This window comes from Equus caballus, chromosome 29 (genome assembly GCF_041296265.1).
Source record: "Equus caballus isolate H_3958 breed thoroughbred chromosome 29, TB-T2T, whole genome shotgun sequence".
In the NCBI taxonomy this organism is placed as follows: domain Eukaryota; kingdom Metazoa; phylum Chordata; class Mammalia; order Perissodactyla; family Equidae; genus Equus; species Equus caballus.
Genome location: NC_091712.1, coordinates 17,248,665 through 17,275,558, shown reverse-complemented (window position 1 = coordinate 17,275,558; position 26,894 = coordinate 17,248,665). Strand labels below are relative to the sequence as shown.

Sequence of the window (26,894 nt, the reverse complement as noted above, 5' to 3'; positions counted from 1 at the left end):
TTTTTGCCAAAAGTATACAGGTTTCAAAAAGTCTAATTGCTTTACCATTTGCTAAACACAAAGGGAATTAAATGCGGACGCCAGTAAGTGTGGTTAACATTAATTCAACAGATTCACTGAATGCCTACTATGTACAGGCACTGCGGGAGACAAAGGAAATCAAGTAACGCCTTTGCCTTTGAGGAATCGAACAGAAGACAGACAGGTACATAAACAAATTACAAGATGGAATGAATATAAGAGCCATAAAGGAGGGACAGGACATAGACAAAGTGTTTGGTAGTATAGGGGGATACTTTTGTAGGGTATTTATGGAGAAGGTGGCTAGGATAGATAGATTTTAGTCATCTGCAAATTAATGTTAACAGAAAGAAAAAGGCATTCTAGGTTCATAAACAGTGTGCATAGAAAAAGAAATTAGTACATGTTTAGAAGATATGCTTAAAAGTTTAGATTTTCTTGGCCTAGTGGTTAAGTTCGGCATGCTCTGCTTTGGTAGCCTGGGTTCAGTTCCCAGGCACAGAACTATACCACTCATCAGTGGTCAAGCTGTGGCAGTGGCTCACATACAAAAAGAGGAAGACTGGAACAGATGTTAGCTCAGGGGGAATCTGCCTCACCCCCCCCACCCTACACAAAAACGTTAAGATTTTCTTTGGTCAGGATGGGATGGCATTTGAGCTATGCTCAGGAAAACTTGGTATCAGCATATAAAATTTTAGCTAGAGAAGCCAAGAGACTAGTTAGGAGGATACTGCAATCATTCAGGGACAGTAACTCTTAAGTTGGGGCATCTGAAAAGATGTGCGAGTATTAATAATCGGGCAGAACATTAATGGCACTTAGAAGTAGGGGCCAGGGATGCTAAATGTCCTCCAAGCACAGGACAGAACAATATAATGAAGAATTATGCAAACGCTACTAGTACCCTTTGAGAAACAATGTTATAGTTGGAATAAGGATAAAGATGATATGACCAGGACTAATTTGACTGATGATAGATCTCTCTTTTTTGTTTTCTTTGTGAGGAAGATTGTTGCTGAGCTAACATCTGTGCCAATCTTCCTCTATTTTATGTGGAATGTTGCCACAGCAAGGCTTGACGAGTGGTACTACGTCCGGGCCTGGGATCGGAATCTGACAACCCTGGGCTGAAGTGGAGTGCACAAGCTTAACCACTACGTCACCAGGCCAGCCCCTGGATAACTCTTTCTTATTGAAGCTATACAGTCTTTGGCCCATCCCCAAAACAAACCTTAAAGGAAAGACCATTTTTGAATCATCCCCCTGCTCTACCAGGTGAGATAAAATGAAGGACCAAACTAGGTGACAAACTAGAGAGGAGAAACTTGGAAGAACTAAGATGAATGTAAAGATGGCAGAAATGAACAACAGGTTACAAGAGGGTAGAAATGGTGAAGGAGTAAAAAATGATTCTATTCACTGACATTCTCATTCCCACAGTTAGCCATACTCAAAATTATACAATTATTAAAGATAAAGTCATGCAATTCAGAAACCAATATTTTCTCTTTAATAATCCCTTCAGACCCTTTAGTGTGTTTAAGTAAATGAAGGAGAATAAAACATGTGCTTTTTATGTCCTTTCCCTCATTTCCATGTGGAAATACTTCTCATTAAGGGAGGGGGAGTCTAAGGTTACTCCAGCTCAGTATAAGTCTTTCCCAAGGGCCAATAAAAAATGTTTTAAGGAGAATAAGGAGATAAAATAGCACTGTACTTCAAGCAGGGGAAGTAGAAGACAGTGTTAGAAAGTCCAACAGATGTGTGTTAAGGAATAAATACTAAAAAGTGATCCCCTCCACTCTAGTTAGACAGAATTCAAACTTTAAAAAACCCAAAATCTTAAGAGGAAGTCAATCTTTCCTTCAATGCATATATCAGTGTCACAAGACATCCATAGTAAAGCATGGACATATTCAAAAATTTTTAAAAAGTACTCTAGTATATTCTGAGCTATGTGGATTCCTTCATCTTTTATGTTTAAATGCTAATGACAAACTATAAAGCTTTTCCGGAAGGAATATGAAAGGTATTCAATTTACCTCTTCCTGATCCAACATTTGTGTCTTCAGTTTCTCTACCAACTGGCTCTGTTGATTAATTTCTTCATCCTAGAATTTTAAAGTAACATGTTAACCAAGTAGCTCACAACCTGGTTCTGTTTCCTAACACAAATTTTAAGATAACTACCCACCCCCAATATTTCAAAACTGTTTCTCCAAGTTCAACATAGCTTATTATGATCTTGTTTCTTAAGAAAATGTTGAAAACAGATGGAATTTCTTTCAATTATCAATTGTAACATTTATCATCCAATAAGAAACAAAGTTTATGTTCATGAAAGCTAGTCATTAAATATTTTAAATGCTAAGAAATAATGTTTAAAGCTATTATTGAAAATAATGGCCATGCAGCCACGTCAAACCTGCCATCTTTGCTTAAAATACATAAAAAATACCACCTAAAAACAAAGGACAAAAACAAAACCAGAACTATTTTCTTCCAGTCTTTTTTTTTTTTTCCTGAGGAAGATTGTTGCTGAGCTAACATGTGTGCCAATCTTCCTCTATCTTATGAGATGCCGCCACAGCGTGGCCTGATGAGCAGTGCTAGCTCTGTGCCCAGGATCTGAACCTGCGAACCCCAAGGCGCTGAAGTGGAGCACGCAAACGTAACCACTTTGCCACCAGGCCCGTCCTGCTCTTTTTTCCCTTCCTCTCTATTTAGTTCATAATTTGTCATTTTTCACACTACAGACTGACATAATCAAAGCAGAAGATACTATTTCCACTCTGTTCTGTTCCCTCGATCTAATCTCTTGCCTTATCTTTTATTAGAGTTCTCATATCCCTGATTCTAAGAGGCCAGTTCATTAAGGCTTTCTGAAGACCCAATACCAAATGTCCTTTAGGAAGTTCTTTAAGACGGAAAAAAAGGGGGGCAGAGGGATATGCCTCCTACATAGTTTCTACAGAGATGAAAATTCTAATTCTACATGTTCTGCTAATACAATGATTTTCAAAAGGTAAAGAGAAATCAAGGAAGTAATGATTTTCAATAGGTTAAGAGATATCAAGGGAGCTGTATATAGGTCACAAGAACTCATAATATGGAAATTAGTAAATAAAAATACCCATGTCAAAAATATTCTAAAACAAAATAGAACATGAACAATACCAACCTTGTCATCAAGTTGTTTGTACAATTTAGCAATTTCTTCTTCACACTTTCTTCTTTCAGCATCAGTAAAGTTTCCAGTAACTCCAATCGTGGCTGCAGGTTTATCATTGGTAATAGTAATATCCTTATCCACTGTGAAAGCTTCCAAGTTGGCTTTCTCTTTGTCAAACTGTTCATCAATAGGCACTGTCTCTCCTAAAATAAGACAATAGAATGGTTAATAAAAACTCACCTGTAAAACTACTCTAACTTTGATTCAATTTCAGCAACTCTTACCAACTCATCAGCTCAGTCCCTGAGATTTGAAAAGCTAGAATTACCTCTGACTCTACCCCATCTTCTAAGTTCAATCACCAATCTTGTAATTTCTATTGCTTCCACTCTAATCTAGGCACCTTGCCATCTTGTGACTGCTATGGCTTCCCAGTTGGCCTTTGTGCCTATTTAATATTTCAGGTAAAATCAAAACTTCAAGTAAAACATTTCATTCATTTTTATTTGACAATCCCTAATGCCTAAAAAGTGAAAATGAATATGATCTATTTTTCTTATTTATACTCACATGAGAATGTCAAATTTATAAAACAGCTCTAAATCTGTATTCAACAATCTGAAAATGACAAACTCAAGTTATTACCATTACGCCATCTGTTGAGTTCATTTTCAAGCCACTGAATGGTATTCCGCAAGGTCTTATTTTTTTCTTTTTCTCTTTCATACTTCTTTTTCCACTGTTCTGCAGTCAACTCTACATTGACACAAACTGTGTTCTTAATTGTTTTGGCCCTAAGAGAAGTAAGTAATTGGAGGAAAAAAGAATGTGACTGAAATGATTTTCAACTGGTATTTATATCCCTATGTAATCTATGTTTATATGGTTACGTAATTTATTCCTGTCCAGTTATCTGACTAAATACTAAGTTATAACTGGCTTAGTGCTTATTCACAACCCAAATAGGTTTGGGTCAGCCCCTACATCTGTGAATAGCTTAAAAAAAAATCAACAACCTGATGAGGTAAAAAACAGGGGCCTATATTTTTCCAATTCATTTGGAAGGCCAAACTAAGAAAAAAAATTATTGTTGAAGGTCTAAAAGTTATCGTTATTGATTTTCCTAGGCTAACCATCTCATATATGGTTATCTCACTATTTGAAGCTGTCACAAATGTCACCAGGCTTAACATAGGATTCTATTTGTCAGGACTTTATTATCTCATTCAAATGTTTCTTTTCTTTAATGCTGAATTAAAGCTTCTCATATAAATGTGACTAAAGTTAACATTTGACTTTAACGTGCAATAAACATAATTCAAACCCAAGCAGCCTAAAAAATGGACCTTGCTTTATCTCTCAATTAAAAAGCTGTATTAGTGCACTAACAATATGCACTAATTTGAATAATATCTAACTGATATTTTCCTAAACTTAATAAACAAAAGGCCTGTTTTAGACTTCGCATTTTTTTAAAAACAAACCTTTGACCAAACAGGAGCGTAGATTTTGTTTCAGATTCATTGTACGATGATGGGGAGCAGCAAATTACAATAGTGGTTCTACAGTTCCCACCTAATGAATCTTGAAGGATTCTTGTCATTTTACTATCTCGATAGGGAACATACGTCTACATACAAAAACAAACAGAAAAGCACAGAAGACCAATGGATTTCTAAATAATAAAGCATATTATATATACTACTTTAAATAAATTACAAAGTGATTTCAGTTACTTTAACTACTTATATTAAAATGGGAACTACAACATATACACTAACACTATAAATTTTCTAAAAGACAACTAATTCACACATACTGATTTAAATGTAGTCAATCTCTCTCCCTCACTCACTCTCTCACACATCCATGCATACATATCCACACATCTGTATTTAAGTAATTCCCCACAAGATAACAACAGGAAAGGACAAGACATATATACTCACACTACCCTCAGCCAAAGCAGAAATGACATTTCCAAGAGCAGAAAGCGACTTGTTGATGTTCTTAGCTTCATCCAGCACAGCACCTTCAGCTCCAGTTTTACTCACCTATACATACGATTTCAAAAGAATGAAACAAAATTACAAGTTGAAGATGATTTTCTTTGCCACGTTTACATTTGTACTTTACTAATTTGTTAGTCTTCTTTACTACATTAGAAAAAAGGAACCTTTCAAAATTTGCTAAAGCATAATGTTGATGATGTAACTTTTGGAAAACAAAGATGGAATTTAAATATTTAAGCAAACTTGCTTCTTTTTAAAAAATGTAAAATACATACGTTAAAGATAGGATAGCAACATGGTAGCAAAGTTGGCTAAAGAGCTTCTCAGAATTCACAAAATTAGAGACAGGCTTTGAAGGATGCATCTAAGACTTTTGAGTTGAAGGGAATAGGTGTGTCATTCTAATAAGAAACAAAATTAGCAGAACAGCACAAATAGTCACAGAGGTTCAATATTAAAACATTTGAACTTATTTTGATTTTGAGATAAAGAGAATCAGATTGTAAAGGACTGTAATAATGAAATAATCATCCAAAGGAAAGAAATACAACCAAACTAGAAAGTTTTCATAGGGAACCTATTGCCAATATGGATAAAACATATACCAAAAATTAGGACAAGGAGACCTAGTAAAATTCATAATGACACATGCCAAACAAGTTCTCAATAAAAACATACATCTTAAATCAAAGGTAATCCCTGTTAGCTGAATTGGCCCAACTATGTCCCAAATAACAATAATTCGGAACTGATTACTCAGTTTAAATAATCATAAAGCACTGACAACACTGCTCGTTAATTCTCAAAAATATTACCAAATCCAATTTCATAAAAGTCTTCAGGATGTATCAATGACTAATGTGTAAGTCCAAACTCAAGCTAGAGTTTATAAAAATGCTTAAATATCTATCAGAATATAAACATTTTACCTTTTCACTACCAGCTAAATCAACCAGATAAAGTTTTCCACTCAGCTTCTGTTCCGTTTGTGTGTTCTCTTGTTTTACATTAATAAGAAATATACTGTGACTCCTAGAGCTATGTTCATTCATATCTGCAATGAAATTACACAAACAACTATAAGCAAACATGGCTCTTACTAATGATTTCTTTCTTTTTTTTCTTTTGAAAAGAGAAATGCATTTCTTTCTTTTAGGACATAAAAAGGCATCACACACTGAACCACGGCTCTCTACGCACTCCTCTGATAGTGCTGGGGATGCATTCCAAGGGAATGTTCTCAGCTGCCCAGCTGGGTGATGCAGAATGTTTAAAAATAAAAATCATAGAACTCTTTTAAGTTAGTGTTTCAGTTTTAAGCAATTAATTTTTCTTAACTTATAAACAGCAATATTCCTTTTCTTTATAGAGATCATCTTTGAATTCCTCACATCCTCATATGAACTAAGTTTTACACTCACCCAAAACAACATAAAAATTTAATTTTATTTCTTGGAATTAACATACACAAAGTAAAAAGAAAAAGTGCTTAAGAACAAAAAATTGATTTTTCCAAGTACTTTTTCTTTCCAGTATTCCTTCATTTATTTAACAAATATTTGTTATACTATGCACAAGAGAACTTTGCTATGTGCTAACACACACACACACGACACTGCCCCTACTTTCAACTCAATTATGGACGATGGCTATTTTTAACAAGAACAAAACTTATACACTTTAACATACATTAACTCATTAAATTCTAACAAAAATACCTGCTATGATTACATCCACTTTATAAATGGGGAGAACTGAGGCAAAGAGAAGTTAAATAATTTGCTCAAGTCAGACAACTGGTAAATCGAGAGGGTGGACTTCGAAATCTGGCTTATTTTCTGATCTTTTAACCATTACAGTGAATTTCCTCTCTTAGGTATTCTAAGCCAGATACTTGTATCTTCCTGGGGTGGCATACGACATATGTTTGTATTTTCACTGAGAGGTTAATTCGTCTAAGATAATCAGAAAATATATGTGCTGAGACTAAAAGATGGACAAGTGGTTGGAAATAATGGTGGAAGTCATTAGTTAATGTCCTTCCAGAGAGAGGATCACAATGAACTAGTAAATGAAGACTGGAATGTTCAGAAAAACAGTCATTCAGAATGCCTGGAATACTGGGTAGGTAAAAGCAGATGGTGGTGCCGAGATAACAAAGTACGTGCTGCAAAAGCTAACACCCCGCATGTGCAGAGACATATAAGTGAGGGCCACATGTGCCACAGTATGTGGTTTCACCTTTACTGCATAAGAACAGGGAAGTCATGAAAGTTCATTTTAAATATATGTGATGGGGGATGACTTTAAGCAGGAAGATTACTTCAAAATTACTGCATGGTTTAGGCAAGATCATTACAGCTGGAAATAAGGCTCCTGCTTCGGGGAGATAGAGGAGAAGGTGTAATTTGAGGAACGTTAGGTGAACAAACAGGAAAAAGTGATTTAAACAGGACTTGAAAAGGTAGAGAATTCAATAACAGTTGCCAGATTTTTTTGCCTTACTAATAATCTCTAAAGCATTATTTTACAAAGGAAAGTCTTAGAATTAATCAACTTGATAAAGATATTTTAAGGCAGTTTTGTAACTTAAACTAGCGTTAAAAAATATTCTACTTACTTGTAACTGCTACGTGTCTGTTAGATTTTCCTTCATCTATGGTATCCATAACTTCATCTGGACTACATACAAAACGCTCTGTGCACCCCTGTGAAATAATTTTTTTAAGTATGGATATTTTATTAAAAAATTTTACTAGAGGGCTTTTCTAAACAATCATTCTACATTTTAAGTACCTTTACATAGGGAACTCGATTTTTATCTTCATGAACTGAAAGGTTGGTCTTTGAAACTGAAAAAGAAAAATAAATAAATTAGTATTATTTTCCTAAACTCTAACACTGGCTGTGAAATAGCTAATTCAATTGATTGTTTCCTTTCCTGAGCAGCCTAATAACAGGCAAACTTTAAAAATATGAAAACATCACTATTAAAGTAAGACCCTGTAAAAACAGTAGGAGATTTAAAGACAAAACAATGAAGCAATATAGAATTTTAGGTCCAGTCCAACTTCTACCACCAACAATTGGAAATAAGAACATTAAGCCAGAGTGGTTCAATGCCCAAGGACAATATATATCTAATTGACAGCTGAGAGAAGACTAGAACTCAGGAGTCAAGCTCTCTAATTCCAGTCCAATGCTCTAAATTACTATTTAAGAGGACTCATAAATATGTGCTTTAAATAATAATTATTCTATATGTCAAAAGGCATTCAACTAAAACTTTAAAAGAAAAAATTTTAAATGTCTGTTTCCTATAATTCAAGTCAATTTCATATAGTTTACCAAGAAATGGTCTCACATCCACTACTAAAAAAAGTAATGTGATATTCTAAAACAATCAAAGAGCAAGAATTTAACTTACCATCTAAGAGGTCCCTTATCTTATCCAAATAAATTTCAAAATATGAAACCTAAAAGACAAAGAAACAAAAGGAAAAAAGCTCAACCAATTAAAATTATAAAATAATTTATTCACTTATTCAGTAAATATTTATTGGGGTCCAACTGCCAGGGGGTCAGAGTTACCAACAACACAGCCATAGCTCATATTCTAATGGGAAGTCCTAAATTAGCTTACACAACTAAAAAGCAATTTTCACTACAAATATATTCACCTAAAATGAATTAATTAAAGTAGCAAGAACCTTTGAGTTCCACACTAAAACAAACTCCTTTATTTTACATTTAAGGTCAACTAACGGCAGATGAAGAATCCATGTTTACTAACTCTAATGATCTTTTCACTATATTTGTCCATAAAATAATTTTGAAAATATTTAAAAATATTTTTTAAAAGGAACTTAACATTTATTATTTTTTGGAACAAAACAAATATAATCTTTCCCCAAAGATTTTACCTTAATATGAAATTCCAAATTTTCATCCATGGAGTAAATATAATTAAAAATATCTTGCACAATTCTTGGAATAATACCCATGCCTTCTGGATCATGAAGTTTACCCTAAAGAGAAAACAAAATTAGACTTCTTAAACAAACTAGAAAGTACGAATTAAAATTCAAAACTTTTAATCTACAATTTACAATCAATAGAAGATGGGAATTCTAATTACTGCCATTTTGGGGAGAAAATGGCTCTACAAATATCTAGAAAACCCAATTCAACTATTACATATTTTGTTAAGTTACACATAAATAGTCTATGTCCACCACATGGGTTACGAACTGATCTTAGCTTTTTATTTAATCATTAGATTTAGATTATTCACGCTTGTAAATGAAACATTCTAGGAAAATGCTTTGGCTTCCTTCCATATACACCTGAATTATTCCTTCTACTTGAAGTCAAATTCACAGAAATGGTAGGAATGTCCTTTCTCTACGACTTTATGAACATGAGTAACGTGAGTTACACTAAAATAGCATTACTTTAGATAGTACGCTCAGATAAACGGTAAAAGCAGATGCTCTGTAGCAGTGGCAGACGATCAGAGGCTGTTTTCCAGAAGCAAAGCTTGATCAGGTCAACATCTATTATTAACAGTGGCACCGATAATTGGGCAGACAGTCTTACCAGAGAAGAGTGGCAGGTAAGGTGGGGGTGGGGGGAGTTTCAGGGAAAGGAGGAGAAAATTTTAACTGCTCTGAATAGAAGTGAAAATATAAACAATCAAAATTTCAAAATTTATCATTATAAAGTGACAGAAAATTCCTATTTAATTCTAAAATATTCATAATTTTGTGGTTATGCTAACTGATAAAACAAAGCTAGATATAATTTCACTATTCAAATTCAAGAACTAATTAAGATTCCAACGTTACCTGTATATTAGTCGTATAAGAGAAACAAAGAATAAACAAAGATGTTCTTAAGCATGGTAAAATAATTTCACAAATAATGAATGAATGTACTGTCTGTACTCCAAATCACCTCCAAGTACAGATTATAAAATGTTACCTCCATTGTGTGTGTCTTCCCAGAAGATGTCTGTCCATATGCAAATATTGTTCCATTGTATCCCTCAAGTACGTCTATTGAGAAAATAAGGGATTTTATATTTCAGGGGATTTTTTTTCCCTCAAGCAAGATTCATAAGAAATTACTTAAGAATGTTAGAAAACACTAAAAAAATTCACACACACATTAACCCTGTTTCTTATCCATGCATAATCAAATTTGCATAAATATTTGCAGGAAGAATGGTGAGGAAGATTTAGATTTTCTTTACACTAATATGAAAGATTCCATCAAAACCAAAGTTTGGTACATAAAAGATTTATAAAGATAGTAAAGGAAATAAATAAGACTATATTTAATAGTAGTTTTCTTAGTGATGATCCATCTAAGCAATTACTTTCCTTCCAGCCCAGATTATTTTCTGTGATTAATAGCAAACAAATTTTAAATTCCATAGCCTATAATCATCTCTTATGTCAATGTACATCTCAAACAACATTACATCTGTATTACAAAGCTTTATGTGATCTAAAAGAAAAAAATGCTCTGCTAATTTACATATACATACAAATTAGCTTTTAGAAACAGGACTACTGATTTGCGGTTAACTCATGGTTAAACCTCACAAACCCATCCTTCCTCCCTACACACAATGTAACAAGCCCAGTCCTACCATAAAATCAATCATCAGAAAGTTCCTGTGAAATTAAAAAATATCTTTTTTAGCCCTTTGTGTACCACAAGAACAACCACTAACATTTAAGTATCTTCCTGTACTAGGCTGAAGGGGAAAAAAGGGAATGTGAGTTAATGAGAAGGTGACTTGACTGCCATCTTTCAGGGGCTCCGTTCTGTTTTGTTTTTGCTAACAAGAAAGGTACTATGAAATTACATTCCATTCTAGAGGAAACCTCAGTAAAAAGAGAAGCCTCTACTGGCAAGAGCAAACGGTAACAGTGGAAGGTAAATTAGCAAGCAAGCAATCTTTGTTTTTTTAATTGATGATTTAAAAAAAAAAAAGAAAAGGGGACCAGCCCTGTGGCCGAGTGGTTAAGTCTGTGCTCTCCACTTCAGTGGCCCAGAGTTTCACTGGTTTGGATCCTGGGTGCGGACCTGGCCATGCTCATCAGGCCATGCTGAGGTGGCGTCCCACACAGCACAACCAGAAGGCCCTACAACTATGTACTAGGGGGACTTTGGGGAGAAGAAGGAAAAAAAAGATTGGCAACAAATGTTAGCTCAGGTGCCAATCTTTAAAAAAGAAAAGAAAAGCAAGAACAATCTCAACTTTGGGCACAACTAACTAGATAATAGATTTCCTACAGAAACATTTATTAACATGAAAAGAAGGCATCAGTACTTACTTCCCTGGGAAGATTTTAACAGACTCGAACATTTGAAACTTTCCTTTAAAATCTTTTCAGTTTTATAAGAAGGGAAGCAAAATAATTTCAAGAATCACATTTAAAATAGATGGGATTACAGTACTTCTGTCAGCAATGCTGAAGAAATCATCTAGAGAAAAAAGCTCTAGAGGTTTCCAATTCACCTTCTGTATACATAATCATTCTCAGAATGTCTACATCATACCCTGTTTAAGATCTTTGGATCAATCACACAAAACCTAAGCATAAATTCCAAATTTTTGTTAAATCTATAAAAGGTCCATTCATGATATGATCCCCTTATCTACAGCAACTAGCACAATAGGTACTTAAAAAACATTTGTAGGTGAATGAACATGCAACTTTCCCAAGATCCTATTAGCAGCATATATCTATATGATATCAGAGTACATCTGTGTTATGTGAAACTATATTATACAAAGGCTCCCAGGTTAATAAATGTAAGCAACACATTCGTATTTGGGATTTCAAGCATAACTTTAAAAATCTCCTATGTTTACAGAGATTATGGAATATCCAACATTCAAATATTTACTGAGCACCCACTATGGGTGCGGGGGAGATAAGAGTGACTGATTAGGTGATTTCTAGATACATCAAGTTTATCACTAAAATAATAAAATTTAACCATTTAGAAAAATAATCCCTTCTTGCCTACCTTCAAATCCATTCCTGACTTTGCCTTCTATAATGATTTAACCCCCGTTTTATTACTAAAAAATCTAAACATACAGAAAAACTGAATGAATTTTACAGTGAACACTCCTATAACCACTACCAAGATTCTACCATTAACATTTGATCATTTTAGTGTTTGCTTTAATTATCTATCTATTTATCTTTTTTCTTTTTTTTTGAGGAAGATTAGCCCTGAGCTAACTACTGCCAGTCCTCCTCTTTTTGCTGAGAAGACTGGCCCTGAGCTAACGTCCATCCATGCCCATCTTCCTCTACTTTATACGTGGGATGCCTACCACAGCATGGGTTTTGCCAAAGAGTGCCATGTCCACACCTGGGATCTGAACCGGCGAACCCCGGGCCGCCAAAAGGACTGTGCGAACTTAACCATTGCGCCACCGGGCTGGCCCCTATTCATCTTGTTTTTTTAATGCATTTCGAAGTAAACTGCAGACTTCCACCTAAATACTTCACCATGCATATACCCTTAACTAGAATTCGGTCTTTCACAGTTTTATTTCTGAGGTAAAATTAATATATAACGAAATGCATATACTTTAAGTACAAACCTATAAAAAAATACAAATAATACTCATCTATTTGAAAATCCTAGAGAGCACACATCCATAAGCAGACAAAATTAGGCACTTTTCAACCTGGCTCTCGTTTGCTTTTTCAGCTCCATCTCCCACTACCTTTCTTCTTACGCTGCTGTATAGGTTGGTAAAAATGATCAAATCTGACAATTTCATATGGCTCAATTTCAGTCATACCATAAAGTATGTACACAACAGTACTCTCAGGGGGGCATGCCCTAGCCCATGTGTCTTTTCTCTGCCTGGTAGGCATCCCTCCCTCTCCTTCCTACTCTGTGCATCCTTAGAGACTAACTCAGGCTTTTCTTCTTCCTCCAACCCAACTCCACAACCCACTTTCAAATGAATCTGAGTAACAGTCCCACCTGTGTGTTCTTATAGCATCTGCAGCTAATCATAATACTTATCACTTGTATTGCAATAGTCAATTTACTTGTCTGCCTTCCTTAACAGTCTGTAAACTCCTTGAGGCCAGGACTGTGTTAACTCCTAGCATAGTGCCTGGTCCCTAGGAGGTACTCAAATGCTTGCTACGATCACTAACACACAGCATCTCCTTTTTAAATATACTTTTGCTGTTCTTGTGAGAAACGGAGGTGAACAACTATGGATAAATAGTACTTCTGCCACACTTTGTAAACAAGAAAAACATATTTAATAAGTGAGACAACTGCACAACACCTTCTGAAAGTCACTTAATCTCTCTGAACTTCGGCAAAACGTCTGCTTAGGGGAAGACTGTGAGAATTAGAAGACATCATATAAAATTATTATTGTTAACATCTGAGAGCATACAATGTCCCAGGCTCTAATAACTTTTCATATATTAAAGTATTTAATCCTCACAAAACCCTACACAAGACACTTTTTTAGTTCCTTTTTTACAGATGAGGAAACCGAGGCAGGCAGAGGGTAAAATAATAAGATGGAGCTGGGATGCAAACCTAAGACAGTCTTGGGTCCAAAGACATGCTCTTAACCACTATACTATATTCTCAAGAAAACCAAGAACTAAAATATATGGCAGGCTACATCTGAAAAAGTTAGAGGTGGATACCGTGGAAGACAGTCCAGGTCAGGAAGCCAGGGTGGGAAACTGAGAGATCTATGAAGGCCTGGTCTGATGCCTGGCATAAAGGAAGTATTGAATATATAACAATTACTTAATACAGGGGAAACAAACTTGCATATATTACTCAGATTCAGAATTCAAAAGAGAATACAGGTGGGTAAATCTTGTTCAAAAGAAAAAAATCTATCTAATGCATCTATGAAAAGGGAAAGGCAACAGCCCCTATATATAATAAAGTTATGCAGTTGTATAGAAATTTATAAAGCAATGCAACCTCAGTGGACTGTCAAGGGCCCAGAGAGTACTAGCTGCCTTCAGGTCATTCCTGGCAGCTTGCTCATCAAATCCACATCGCAGAAGAAATACCAGCTGGCCCATCATTTTGCTGATTGTTGCCTCCCAACAGTTTTTCTAACCACGGTCTTCCCCCAGATCTGTTTGCCAATGACTGTCTAAAATCCAATCTGCCACGTATTTAATTGGTTTCCTGTTCTCACACCACACCAGGCACCCATTCCCACCTCATCTCTCTCCTTAAATCTATGTCTCTACTGGTAACTCTCCCACGTTCACATCCTTGCCCAGGACCAGACCCATTAACTACTACATCCAAGCTCCTCCAAAATGGTAGACAGCATCTGGGTGAGATAAAAGGACGACATCATAGTCAGGTGATATTTTTCTAACATAAACCACAAAGCTGGCACAGAAGCAGGAAAGAGACAGTGAGAGAAAGCTTCTACTGTAACAACTGCTTGGAGTCTAATTTTGTAGAGTAAAAATATCTTAGGCTAGAAGTTATCCAAAGTACAATTATGGCTGATTACATTAAGAAAATAATTCTCTAAGAAAATAGAGGAAACAAATAGCACTTGATACCTGTTGTGTGCTTACTTTCTACCACGCCCTGGGTGAAGTATTTCTCTTCATAATCATATTTTTGAATCCTCACAGTACCCTTATTTTGCAGAAACGAAAACGGAGACTTAGAGAGGTTGGGTAACTTGCTAAAGTCAAATAGCTAGAAAGTGTCAGGGCCTAGAATCCAATCTAGGTTTGTGTGACTCCAAAGCCTGTGCTCTTAACCATATGGCAAAGAACGAAACTGCTATTCAGAACTTGGTTCCCAACAGTAAAGCAGGAATTTGCTGGTGAAGTAAAAGCGACCAAAATTTTGAGAAAAGGAGGGAAATTGGAGGAAGAGAATGACGTCACCTTAGAACTGTAAACAGTAATAAAACAGAACAAAAGGTAGTAGAAACCTGGACTTCAGGACAATAGATTTCAAAGAGGTCTGAGACAGGGAGGTATGAATCTATTATTAAAAGACTATATAACCAAGGATGTACAAGAGATAAAAATCAGTGGAAAAGCATGAGAAAGGTAAAAGCTTAGGATAAGTTAAGTCTTACAAAAACAAAACAAAAACTAAGGCCTTAAAAAGAGCTTTTAAAATATTCAGAGAAAGAATAATGAATGAGTAGACCTGCATTGCCTAGAAAAATGATACACTGTTAACAGATGATGTAAGACAGAGGTATTCCTATTTTATTACCATCTTCTTCAACATTATCCTTAGAACGGAACAACAGAATAAACACTGACAAGAGAGACTTTAAGGTTGAGGTGGGTAGGACAGCCAAAGAATGGTTTTAAATAAGCCCAAGTTTCTAGTTCTAAGAGAATTATATTTCATGGATAAAAATCCCACAGCTACCATAGGTAAGTTGTAAAAGCCACACAAAGGGGCTGGCCTGGTGGCATAGTGGTTAAGTTTGTACACTCCGCTTTGGCAGCCCACAGTTGGCAGGTTCAGATCTTGGGCTATGCTGTAGAAGCATCCCACATACAAAAGTAGAGGAAGATTGGCATGGATGTTAGCTCAGGGACAATCTTCCTCACGAAACAAAAAGCCATAGAGAACAAAGGTAACAGAAGATGACTAACTTGTAAATGTTATATTTATTTTCTAAAAGGGAAAAATGATAGATTCCTGGAACTACAGACAAGTATACCAAAATTTCACTAAGGAAAAGCTATCGTTGAACTAACCTCATTTCCTGTTCGGAGAGGGTCACTCAACTGATACTTTGGGGAAATACCACAGTCATGCACCAAGATTTCATAAAAGGATCCAAGTTTCATCATATGGATGATGCTGACAAGCTAAGAACTATACAACTATATAGGTAAGAGAATCTGAAGTTGGTTGAACGCCCAGTGCAATTTCATTAATTACCAACAATCTTATTCGGCTTTTAAAAGATCAGGCGAAGGACCATGGCCCTTTAAGCATTTTATAAATGATTTAGAGTAATATTTTTCAAACTTCGATGTCTTTAAATAAAGATCTTTAAAACAAAACCTTCAATGTTCTTGACACAACAGACTTATCAAATATGCTGATAGCCAACTTAGATCCCTAGTAAGATAAATATAAAATCAAAACTCAAAATATGATCTAGAGCTAAAATCAACAATATGGAATTTGCATTTTAAAGGCCTGCTTTAAAAATTTAAAAACTTCAATATTCAAGTATGGATTGGGGTTTAATGTTAGCTACAGCAGATGTGAAAAAGATCTGTATATTTAAATTGCCCATGAGTTCATGAATCAATTAACTTTATATTATTAAAAATGCTAACGTAATCTTAGGCTGTACTGATAACAAAAGTACGTTACAATCAAAGAATGTAATATAACTGTGTTTCACGATGGACAGACCCTTTGGAAAATGATTTGATGCTTACAAAAAACATGACACTGCCTATTCCTCTTTGTTGCAATCATTTACAGAATCACAAGTTAATTCTCCCTCATTTTATGAAGATTTCAGCATCCAGTCCACTGTCTCTCACCAATACCATTCCTGTTCTAATTCTTGGTGGTTTCAATGTCCATGTAGATGATCCCACTAAAACACCCTGCCTCTCAGATCCTTGACCTAATTTTCTCCATGAACTTGTCCTTTACTCCTTCAGATGCCAACTCCATGGTCATACTCTAGACCTTTTCATTACTAACTGTACTGCCTCTCTATCTCAATTTCAAGTATCCACCTCCCATTACGCCTTCTAGTACCCTAATGCCAACAAACTTTTGAGTCCACTCAGAGTATATCATACTAATCTTACACCTTTTTTCACTGTCCCTCAAACCCACCTCCAAGCCCCCATGTCCTCCTTCCCCTCACCCACCATTCCATGACTGACCATTATCATCACTCTCTTACTCTCTTGACTACATCCTCAATTCTCTTGCCCTTCTTTCCCTCTTTTGTACTCGTCTGGCAAAACCCCACCTGGGTAAAATTCAACTCTTCTGGCAGCTAACCTCAAGTGAGCCCTTAATGCCACCTGGCAATACTGCCCCATTTCCCTAATCCATTCACTTCTATTGCTGAATGACTTCATATCTATTCCTAGAACCTCCTCTCCAGCTTCACTCTCATGACTGTGCTCCCCAAATCACAGACAAAATGAATTAATATGAAGAGAACATCTACATTTTCCCTTCATCACACCTACAGACCTACTTCTATCCATAAACTCTATCTTTTCTCCTGTTACTGGATGAACTGTCTGTGCTCCTTAATCTTAACCTATCCACTTTTATACTGAATCCCAACCCCTATACTCTGGTGCTGCATAAAGACAGATATGGCCTTAATCTAAGAAGCACATTTTAAAAATTAGATCTGTCAAAAAACAGAATAAAGCACCATAAAGTAATGGCTATTTAACTATAAGATCCCTTTGATAAAAGAGATTTCTGTAGTAACTGGAAGTGCAGAAAATCACCCCTCGCAGCTCTAGGAGTCTATGGTTTTAGAAAATATAAAATGAAAAATATCCTAGAATGGGGCTGGCCCCGTGGCCCAGTGGTTAAGTTCGTGCGCTCCGCTGCAGGTGGCCCAGTGTTTCGTTGGTTCGAATCCTGGGCGCGGACATGGCACTGCTCATCAAACCACGCTGAGGCAGCATCCCACATGCCACAACTAGAAGGACCCACAACGAAGAATATACAACTATGTACCAGGGGGCTTTGGGGAGAAAAAGGAAAAAAATAAAATCTTAAAAAAAAAAAAAAATCCTAGAATAAGTTAATAGCATTAACTAGGATATACATACTTTTCTCACCCTTGGCAACCCCTGTTAAATTCCTCAAGGGTTTCTCTGTTGACTACAAGATAAGTCTTTGGGGAAGGAATAACAATGGAATGGAAGAATGATAGACTGCCATTTTCTACTACCGTTTAAAAACCTGTCTAGCCATTTTGTCTTCATTCTCATGCTGTTGTATTTCTAGAATTGCTACCTTAGAAACTCTCCAGGGAATATCTAATAGAAATGCATTTTCCAAGAAGCATGTAACACTATAATTTTTATAATACCCTTCACTAGGTACTGTATATAAACTAGATCATGGAATTTGAGCAATAGTATGTTCACTAATGGTATTTACCTTTTTATTATTTAAACTTTCTTCCGCAATTAACTAAGAAGGAGCATTAAAATGAAAAATAAGATGTTGGGTAAATGGGAAAGAGCATAAACAAAATTTTACTTATTGCTGGGACAACTCAGCAGGCTACGTATATTTACCTTTAACAATCTTCTTTGCACAGTCATTATACACTTGCTCTTGAGATGTATTTGACTGGAACACCCGATCAAATGCATAAGGCTTGGACTGAAAAACAGAAACAGAAGTTTCAACTACACAAATTAAAGGTGAATGAATATTTTTAAGCTCCTTTAAAGATGTCATCAGATATTTAACCTTCAAAATAGGATACCTACTACGCATCACTTCATGTCATAGAATCTTTGTGGAAAAGATCTTAGGGATCACCAAGTACAAATCCACTAGAATAAACTCCACAAAACCAAGAATGTCTGTTTTAGTCTCTGATGCAGCTCCAGGGCCTGGCACAGTAACTAGCACTACTATACTAGGCCCTCAAGTTTTGCTCAGTGAGTTTTTATTTAATGAGCATCTACTCTGGCAGGTCTTGAGACTATTTTCAATACTAATAGCACTTTGCAGATAAGGAAACTAACAGTCTTTGAAAGGTACAAAAGTCGTTAACGACAAAATTAAAATTAGAACCCAAATCTCCTTTCAGTTGAGGGCTCCTTCCATCACTCCATTCAGCTTTTCAGTTTATTCCAACAGCTTTTCAATCATTAATTCAATTAGCAAATATTTATGGGATGCCTATTTTGCCAGACACCATGATAGAATGACCAAGAGAAATTTACTCTCGACTTTAGTGGAACATAAGTAATAGCAGGTCAGACATCAGACAAACAATTAAGTGACTCGAATTTTGACTTCGAATTCTCATAGAACAGGGTGCTATGAGAGCACTTAACAGGAGAGCCTGAGTCTGGGGAGAGGCAGAAGAATGTCAGGGAGATACTCTGGAGAAGAGATGTTTAAGATCTGAAGAATAAGTAGCACCTAGCCCACTGTCGTTCTCTTCAGTATTAGTCATGAGGGAGGGTGAGTGTGGGAAGTAGTCTAGGCATTGGGAATAGGATGATTAAAGATCCTAAGACAGAAAGGAGCTTGTAGCATTCAAGAAATAGAAGGAAGTTAAGTTTGAAGTATAAGGAGCAAAGATCAAATGCAAATGTCAACACAGTGAAAAAGGCAAATAACATCTTAGTGTTATTTTGAAAATAGTTTTCACTTTGTGGGCCCCCTGAAAGGATTTTGGGCCTCCACCCTTGGGGATGCATTTAAGGAACTGCTGATGTAGTTTGAGAAGGAGCCCAGAGGTGCAAAATAAAAAAAAAAAATCACTACAGACACTATAGAGTATAGCATGCATGCAAATCAAAGAAGAATTTTTGAGGAGGGAGTGACTGTGCCAAATATAGCTGTAAGGTCAAGGCAAAACTGAAAAATATCCAATGACAAACGTCAGATTGGAATGCGTTGAAAAAAGAATGGGAGGTAACCAAGCAGAGCAGAAATCTGGCTGTCACTCTAAGGGAGGTATTTTTTAAAGATGGGCAAGACCGGAGTAAGTTTACATGCTTACAGGAATAATCTCGTAATCTAAGAGAGAAAGTGGGCATGTAAAGATGAGAGAGAGGGGCAAGGGGGTTCTGGGTATTTAAAATTAAGTGTCTCCCTGCTCTCTAGTCTCTTCTAAAGGAAAGGAAGGAAGCTGGGCTCTAAAATACAAAACAATCATGACTCCAGAAAAAAAAATCCTTTACATTATACAAACACTTCCTAGCTTTCAGCTAAAAAAGATCTTTTTAGAAGCTATATGCCATAATCCCCTTCCCAAAGCTTGGAACGACAGTAAGAATGAAGCCGACACTCTCAAAGGGCTATCCAAAGCCATTCCCAATTCCCCTTCCCCTTGCCACGGACCACTAGATAGTTCGGAAAGCTAACCACCTGCTAAGCCTAGTCTCCTTGCAACTAGTGGCCACATGACCCAGTTCTGGATACTAGCAAGTAAGTGATGGTCTGCTGGGAGGTCTCAGAGAAGGGTTTTGTTTTCCTGATAAAAAGGACCATCTCAGCTGAAGCTGCCCTTCTCCTTTGGGGAATGAATGCCTGGAGCTGTAGCACCCATCTTGCAAACATGACAAATATGATGATGAAAAGTCCTAACTAAGAATGACAGACGATAACGAGTTAGTAAGTAATAGCAATATAAAGGCTCATCTCCAGACTTTTTATATGAGAAAAATAACCTCTTATTTATTTAAATTGCTATTAGTTGTTTGTTTTCCTTCTGCAGCTGAGCACATTCCTGAAGGATATACTAAGATGACCTCACTTTGGTGTCTCAATATCTAATTATTCTTTGGCTATAACATACATAAAAGTGTCCTTTTGCTAAGATGCTATTGACACATTAATATTTAACACTACAGGTGTGGCTAAAAAAAGACAGTCCATTCTTTCACTGATTGTACAAGATGTGTTCATCATAAACAATTCTAAAAACAAATACAATCAAAAGAACAATAACCACCCAGACATAAATCATGCTAATATTTTTTCTATGCAAAAAGAAAGTTAATTTTCCCTCTTTATTTATCCAGCAAACATATATTTAGCACTTACAAAGTATTAGATATTGTAAATGAGTAAAAAAAAAAGTACAATTTTAGAAATTATACTTAACTAACAGAGACTGTAGAGTTCAAAGAATAGAAAATAAAGCTGGGAAAGTCTTGAGTACTAAGCTAAAAAGATGTATACTAGGATCTAATATAAGTGATCAAGTAACGATAACCAACTGAAATGGAGATAGCCTCTAGCGTTAAAGAACTCACAACCTGGTAAACAGTCAAGAAGAGATTGCAATTAGCCAAAATATATGTTTAATAACAGATGTGTAAAAAAATAGTATGAAAACAACAATTAAACTGATTAATTCTAATTTTGCTTGCAAGAAACAAGTTAATCAATAGAAAATAAGTAAAAGTATGAGTACAACTGTATCCCTCCAAAATGAGCCAAATAATAAAATTTTCTTAAACATTTAAAGAGTAGAAAGAACATAGACTACTGAGCTTTAAGTCATATCTCCATTTTCACATCAATAAAAAACAACGCTCATAAACCATTCAGAAAGAGATAAGCCAAAAATAATGGGCAATAATCAAGCCTGCCTCAAAAGTACTTTATGCAGCTGTTCACTCTAGCACCACTCCACAGCAGATACACAAACCACCACTACAACCTTACTAAAATAAGAATATGAACAGGCAAAAATAAGAATAATCAAGCAGGTATTGAGTGATTTTTTAAAGGTGTTACATCACCGTTAAATAAAAAATTAAGTGCTTAGCATTAAGTTGACAAAACTGTCTTAATCCCGAAACTAAATTATAACTTTATTAAATAAGGCAAATGTTTAGATTAGAGATCTAGCCATAAAGTTACTAACCGACCCTGGCTTTCTGGGATGAAAACAAGACTTCTAAAACATAAAGACTATTTCTAATGGTCTATAATTAAGGCACATCTCGTAACTAATAATCTGTCAAATAAATTAAACAAAGGAAAACAATATCTGGATACCTATATTTTAAGACCTTGGTTCTTTAAAAACCTGGCCTTGAAATGTACATTATGTAGCCTTTATTTCTATGAATATTCAGGGATACTCCAGGTCACAAGATGCATTCACATCTAACTTAGACTTTAAGAGGACAAAACCAAATAAGAATAAGTTTATCTGAACTGCAACCATATCTTAGATTTCTTAAGTGAAGTGGTTCCTGTTGGAGTTTGCACAGACCAGGCTGAACACCAAATTTGGTTATGAAGGATACCCTTCTGGCAGGGATATGCCTTTCTCTGGAATTCTGAATAGTGATCTTCAGATCACATGGGATTATATCATATTAAATTTTCCTTAGTTTGACACTGATTGTGGGCTAACATTCCACAATTGTAAAGGTCTGTGATGATGGCTCCTTCTCTTTCAATATCACTGTAAAGGAAATTAGGATCAAACACCAAATCATCATTCACTTGAAAAGGGACATCATGTTGTGCTGTAGGCAAGGAACTAGGTAAGATGATCTAATTAAATTTATTCTCCTCTAATTTCAATGAACTCCAACAGCCTGTTTTTGGTCCTGGCAGCCTCTACAGCACACCATATGAGGAACAATCATTAGTAAAGACACCTAATGATGTAAAAGTGCATGTTCCACTTTTATGACGCATAGATAGATACAGGAGTAATTTTTTCTATTGATATTTTCCCCGATGTTTTCAGCAGGCTCACTTGAACTGCATAAGGTGTTTCCTTTGTCCCCTCTTTCTTGAGGATAAAAACTTCTCTTATTTAAAGCAAATAGATTCTACCTGCATCACCTAAAGGTTTTAAGAAAATAATTCACTTATTTCATGCAATATGTGATTATTCATAGCACTTCACCAAGAACATAATTTCAAAAAAAATCTAACTACAAAACACAGAGGAGTCTCACTATATTAAAATCCTGTTACATGCATAACAAGAAACAAGTTTGGACAAAATACTGGAAACTGAACTTAGATGAAAACCAGAATGCTTAAGTTATTTTCTACATGAGCACTGATTATACTTATAATTTGGTAACATTATAAACTAAAACTTATTCTTCAAATTTTGATTTAACCAGAACACTGTTTTTAAATAATTTAATTTTAAATGCTGCATTGCAGCAATTCCTTCTTAAACTATTTTGAATCACAATCAGGATCCAATAAAACGAACAAAACAAACCAACAGACAATTTTACCTAGAGACTTTCTAATTTTACTCCTCTGAGCTGCCCTTATAAATTCCCAAACCTTTTATAATAATAAAATAGTTCATTTAAAAAAATGAATGAGACTTACTATATGCAAAAGATTAGTTCCTGCAAATAATGAACTAAACATGTTGCCTTACATTTTTTAATGCTATGTTACTCAGCTGTACTTTTGCTTTTATACTTTTTAAAAAAACCAGACTAAAATGTTTATCAGTTTACCTAACGGCCAACTAACTGTGCATTACTGACTCACAACTCAACTACCTATCCATTATTTCTAATATTATCATTTCAATTTATTTATATTACTAAAGAAACTTATGTAACGAACTTACAACAACTTTATCCAAAGGAAACAACCTAGAATAAATGTGTGCTTCCTGTGGTAACTATTCATTTTCATTTGACTCTTTCCTCATATTATATGTCATATTTGGGCTGCATCAGAAGGTTGCTTTCTAACCCAATCTTTATGCATTTTGCGAATTCTAAATTCTAGCATTCCAACAAATGAATCTTAGTGATACTTACAGATTTGTGTAAATACATACATACAAGTCTGAAGAAATATGATATTCCTGATACAAATCTAAAAGGAAAATAGCTTTGATGTGTCAACCACTGCTGAGGTCGAGTAATCAGAGAAACGTGGTGAGATACTGGCAGCCTCTAGTTTGCCCACTAACAACGCAGGCCTTGCAAGCTTCCTCTGATTCACGTAAAGCATGTCATCCTAAAGAGAAAGGACTGCCTCTGTGCTTAACTTCTTGGCCTCACTACGATGTCATTTATAGCCAGAGTTTTTGCGGACTTGTTAACAAAGAACCAGCCTGACAGTCTTCACAGGAGGAGCTCACAGTTGTTAGTAACCTAACGACTTGTTTGCCAAAAGCCGACAGAGCAACTCTGACGCTGTGACATTCATTTTCTAAAGCTGAGCTTTGGAAACTTTCACATAAAAACTCTAAAGAACTTTCACCTATCTCAGACATCAATACTTTTAATCATCAATGTCCCACCTCCTGTGACCCCTCTGTCCTATTTCGGAATTAAACTCTCCACAAACAATACGCTAAACGTGGAATGCCATGAGAGAAAAAAACATTAAATTTTTTTTAACCATGAAAGCAATGTAGAAAAAAGTTCTGCCACATGGCATCTACCAAGAAAGATGAACTTACGTTTTAGTCACTGTTCCCTGTTCTGTATGCAGTTTCTTACTGTCCATTGCAATCTCCTTGAACTGGGGATGCTCTTTTCAGAGATCTCTCAATACCAGAGCTCAGACTTCAAAAAAATCAACCTTACATGCTGGTCTTCCTGACCACGATCCAGCCAACTCCGGTTGTTACGTTCTGTACTACGAAGGGACAATATGGCACCACGCCTGGGATTACCAAAATCAACCTTCTTCAAGACAGATCTTAACTGTAGAAGTAGAAATCTAATACTAACAACAAATCTAGTTTACTGGTCAAATTTTATCTTTTTTTAAAAGCTTGCTTTTACCACACTTTGATGTACACACAAAAAGTTATCACTCCTCCCTAGGCACACACTTGACTCAAACTGAATTGGCTAGATTTGCTGGAAGATCAGACAACACTGATCACTCAGATTTTAAAAGAAAACTCACGATTTCTTTCTACAGTCGTCGATTAGTCACTTTTAACTGGTGACATGAAACTGCCTTCATCACTCGAGTGGCGGTGCGCACACCTCGGGGGTGCAGGGTATTCGCAGTGGTCTGGCCGTTCTTCCCCCTCCCGCGGGGAACAACACAGCTCGGCACGCAGCGCCGGCTCTATAAACCGAGCTCCTGACTGTCGAGGGCGCCGGAGGGCTGGCTGGTCTCGGAGCTCCAGGCTCCGGGCTGAACTTGACCCTTGCCCACTTCACGACCGGCAGACGCGGGGCGCGGCCAGCCACCGCCCGCACCCGCGCCACCAGGCGCGCCGGCACCCGCGCCCGGCAAACGCGCGCGCCCGGCTCGCTCCCCACAGTCCCTCAGCGCCCAGGCGGGGCGTGTCCCCGGCGGCTGCCGGCGCGGAGGCCCGGGGTGGGGGCAACCGGCGCCGGCCGACTCCCCGGGCTCTACGGCCCCTCCGCTCCCTCCTCCCGCGCCTGCCACTTCCCCGAACGCCAAGCCCTGCCAGGTCCGAGGAGCGGGACGGCGCGGGTCACTCACCGCGATCATGACCGTGTCTTCTCCCTGAAACTTGGCGACGTACTTATCGCCGCGGTTCACCTCAGACTCGTTGAGAGGTCTGAAGCGACACATCACTTTGATGTTGCACTCGGCCGGGTCCGCCATCTTCCTTGCTACCGGGGCCGAAGGCCGGGAGCCACTCCCCGCCGCTCAGCCTTGGAGGCAGCGGGCCCGAGCTGAGGGTCTGGGCTCGCGAAGGCCGAGACAGGAGAAGTTGGTGCGCCGCGTGGCGCGTTCCCCCGGCGGGAGCGGCAGCGGAACCCGGACTCGGAGCGCCGGCGCCGGCAGCCGTCGCCCTGAGGCTCACTTCCGATCCATCATGGCAGCCATGGCGGCGGCCCCGGGCGGGGCGTCAGGGGCTCCGCGGCCTCTCCCTCGCCGGCTGGGCACGCTGCGGGGTTTCGGGGGCTTCTGGAGGCCGGGGAAACGGCCCCCTCCCTCTTCCTCAGAGAGCACGCCGGGCCCCCAGTCCGCCCGCCCGGCCGTCCGTCCGCTCGCGGCTGCCGCCCGATCACTCCTGAGGCCACGGAGGGGCGACGGCACGGTGGGATGGGCGGTGCGGCGAAGCAAGGCGCAGGCGCACAGGCCGGGAGCCCCAGCGACCAATCCGGGCGCCCCGGCGACCAATCCGCGCGCCCCGGCGACCAATCCGCGCGCGCGCCGCCGCCGCTCGCCGCCGGGGTCTCGGATTTGAGAGTTACCGGCCGGTCACTGGGCTGGCGCTTTGCTCCACCCGCCCGGCCCGCCGAAGAATTCCCCAGAACTGGGGCAGACGAGCTTAGCATCTTTTTCTTTAGACGCGAGGGATTCGTTATAACTATTTTATGTTGTAGTTTGTTTAAATAAAATACTGCAATCCTATAAGGAAGGGTTTGGTTTCTAGTCGGTCTGGACGTAAAATTGATTCCTGGGGCCGCCGGGTGGCCGAGTGGTTAACTTCGTGTCCTCCGCTTTGGCTGCCCAGTATTTCACCGATTCGAATCCTGGGCGCGGACATGGCGTTGCTCATCAGGCCACGCTGAGGGGCGTCCCACATGCCACAACTAGGAGGACCCACAACTAAAAATACACAAGTATGTTGGGGGGGGTGGACTTTGGGAGAAAAAGGAAAAATAAAATCTTTAAAAATAAAATAAAATCTTAAAAAAAAAAATTGATTCCTAGCCCACCGTTTTAGAGCGCTTTGCCAGAAAAAGGATTTGAATGAGGGGTGGGGCATGACTCTGGTTAAGTGGTTGCTCTATCCTCAGAGAATGGGTTGGATAGATAGGAAGGGGAAAGAAAAAGGGGATTTCTCCTAAGGAATGAAGTAGGTAGCTGAAGAAACATCCAAGAGTAGGAGGAGGTGGGAGAAGGCCCTCGGTGAATCGGGGGTCCCACTTCCCTGGGAATAAATAAACGTATGGAACTGTCAGTCCCCACACTGTAGGAATGACTGGCCTGTAGTGTAA

General features: G+C 37.7%; 1 protein-coding gene across 1 annotated transcript in view; it reads right to left on the bottom strand.

Annotated features, from left to right (window-relative positions):
• Nucleotides 1–26,075, bottom strand: part of KIF5B (kinesin family member 5B) — a 43,288-nt gene extending 17,213 nt beyond the window's left edge. Inside the window, exons 1-13 of the mRNA XM_023632229.2 lie at nucleotides 25,423–26,075; nucleotides 18,549–18,636; nucleotides 10,192–10,265; nucleotides 9,132–9,236; nucleotides 8,636–8,684; nucleotides 8,005–8,060; nucleotides 7,829–7,916; nucleotides 6,138–6,262; nucleotides 5,146–5,250; nucleotides 4,681–4,826; nucleotides 3,842–3,990; nucleotides 3,206–3,399; nucleotides 2,067–2,135 (exon numbers count right to left, since the gene is read on the bottom strand). Coding sequence (XP_023487997.1) covers nucleotides 2,067–2,135; nucleotides 3,206–3,399; nucleotides 3,842–3,990; nucleotides 4,681–4,826; nucleotides 5,146–5,250; nucleotides 6,138–6,262; nucleotides 7,829–7,916; nucleotides 8,005–8,060; nucleotides 8,636–8,684; nucleotides 9,132–9,236; nucleotides 10,192–10,265; nucleotides 18,549–18,636; nucleotides 25,423–25,548 — 1,374 coding nt within the window. The 5' untranslated portion in view covers nucleotides 25,549–26,075. The remainder of the gene's footprint in view (nucleotides 1–2,066; nucleotides 2,136–3,205; nucleotides 3,400–3,841; nucleotides 3,991–4,680; nucleotides 4,827–5,145; nucleotides 5,251–6,137; nucleotides 6,263–7,828; nucleotides 7,917–8,004; nucleotides 8,061–8,635; nucleotides 8,685–9,131; nucleotides 9,237–10,191; nucleotides 10,266–18,548; nucleotides 18,637–25,422) is intronic.
• Nucleotides 26,076–26,894: the final 819 nt, after the last annotated feature.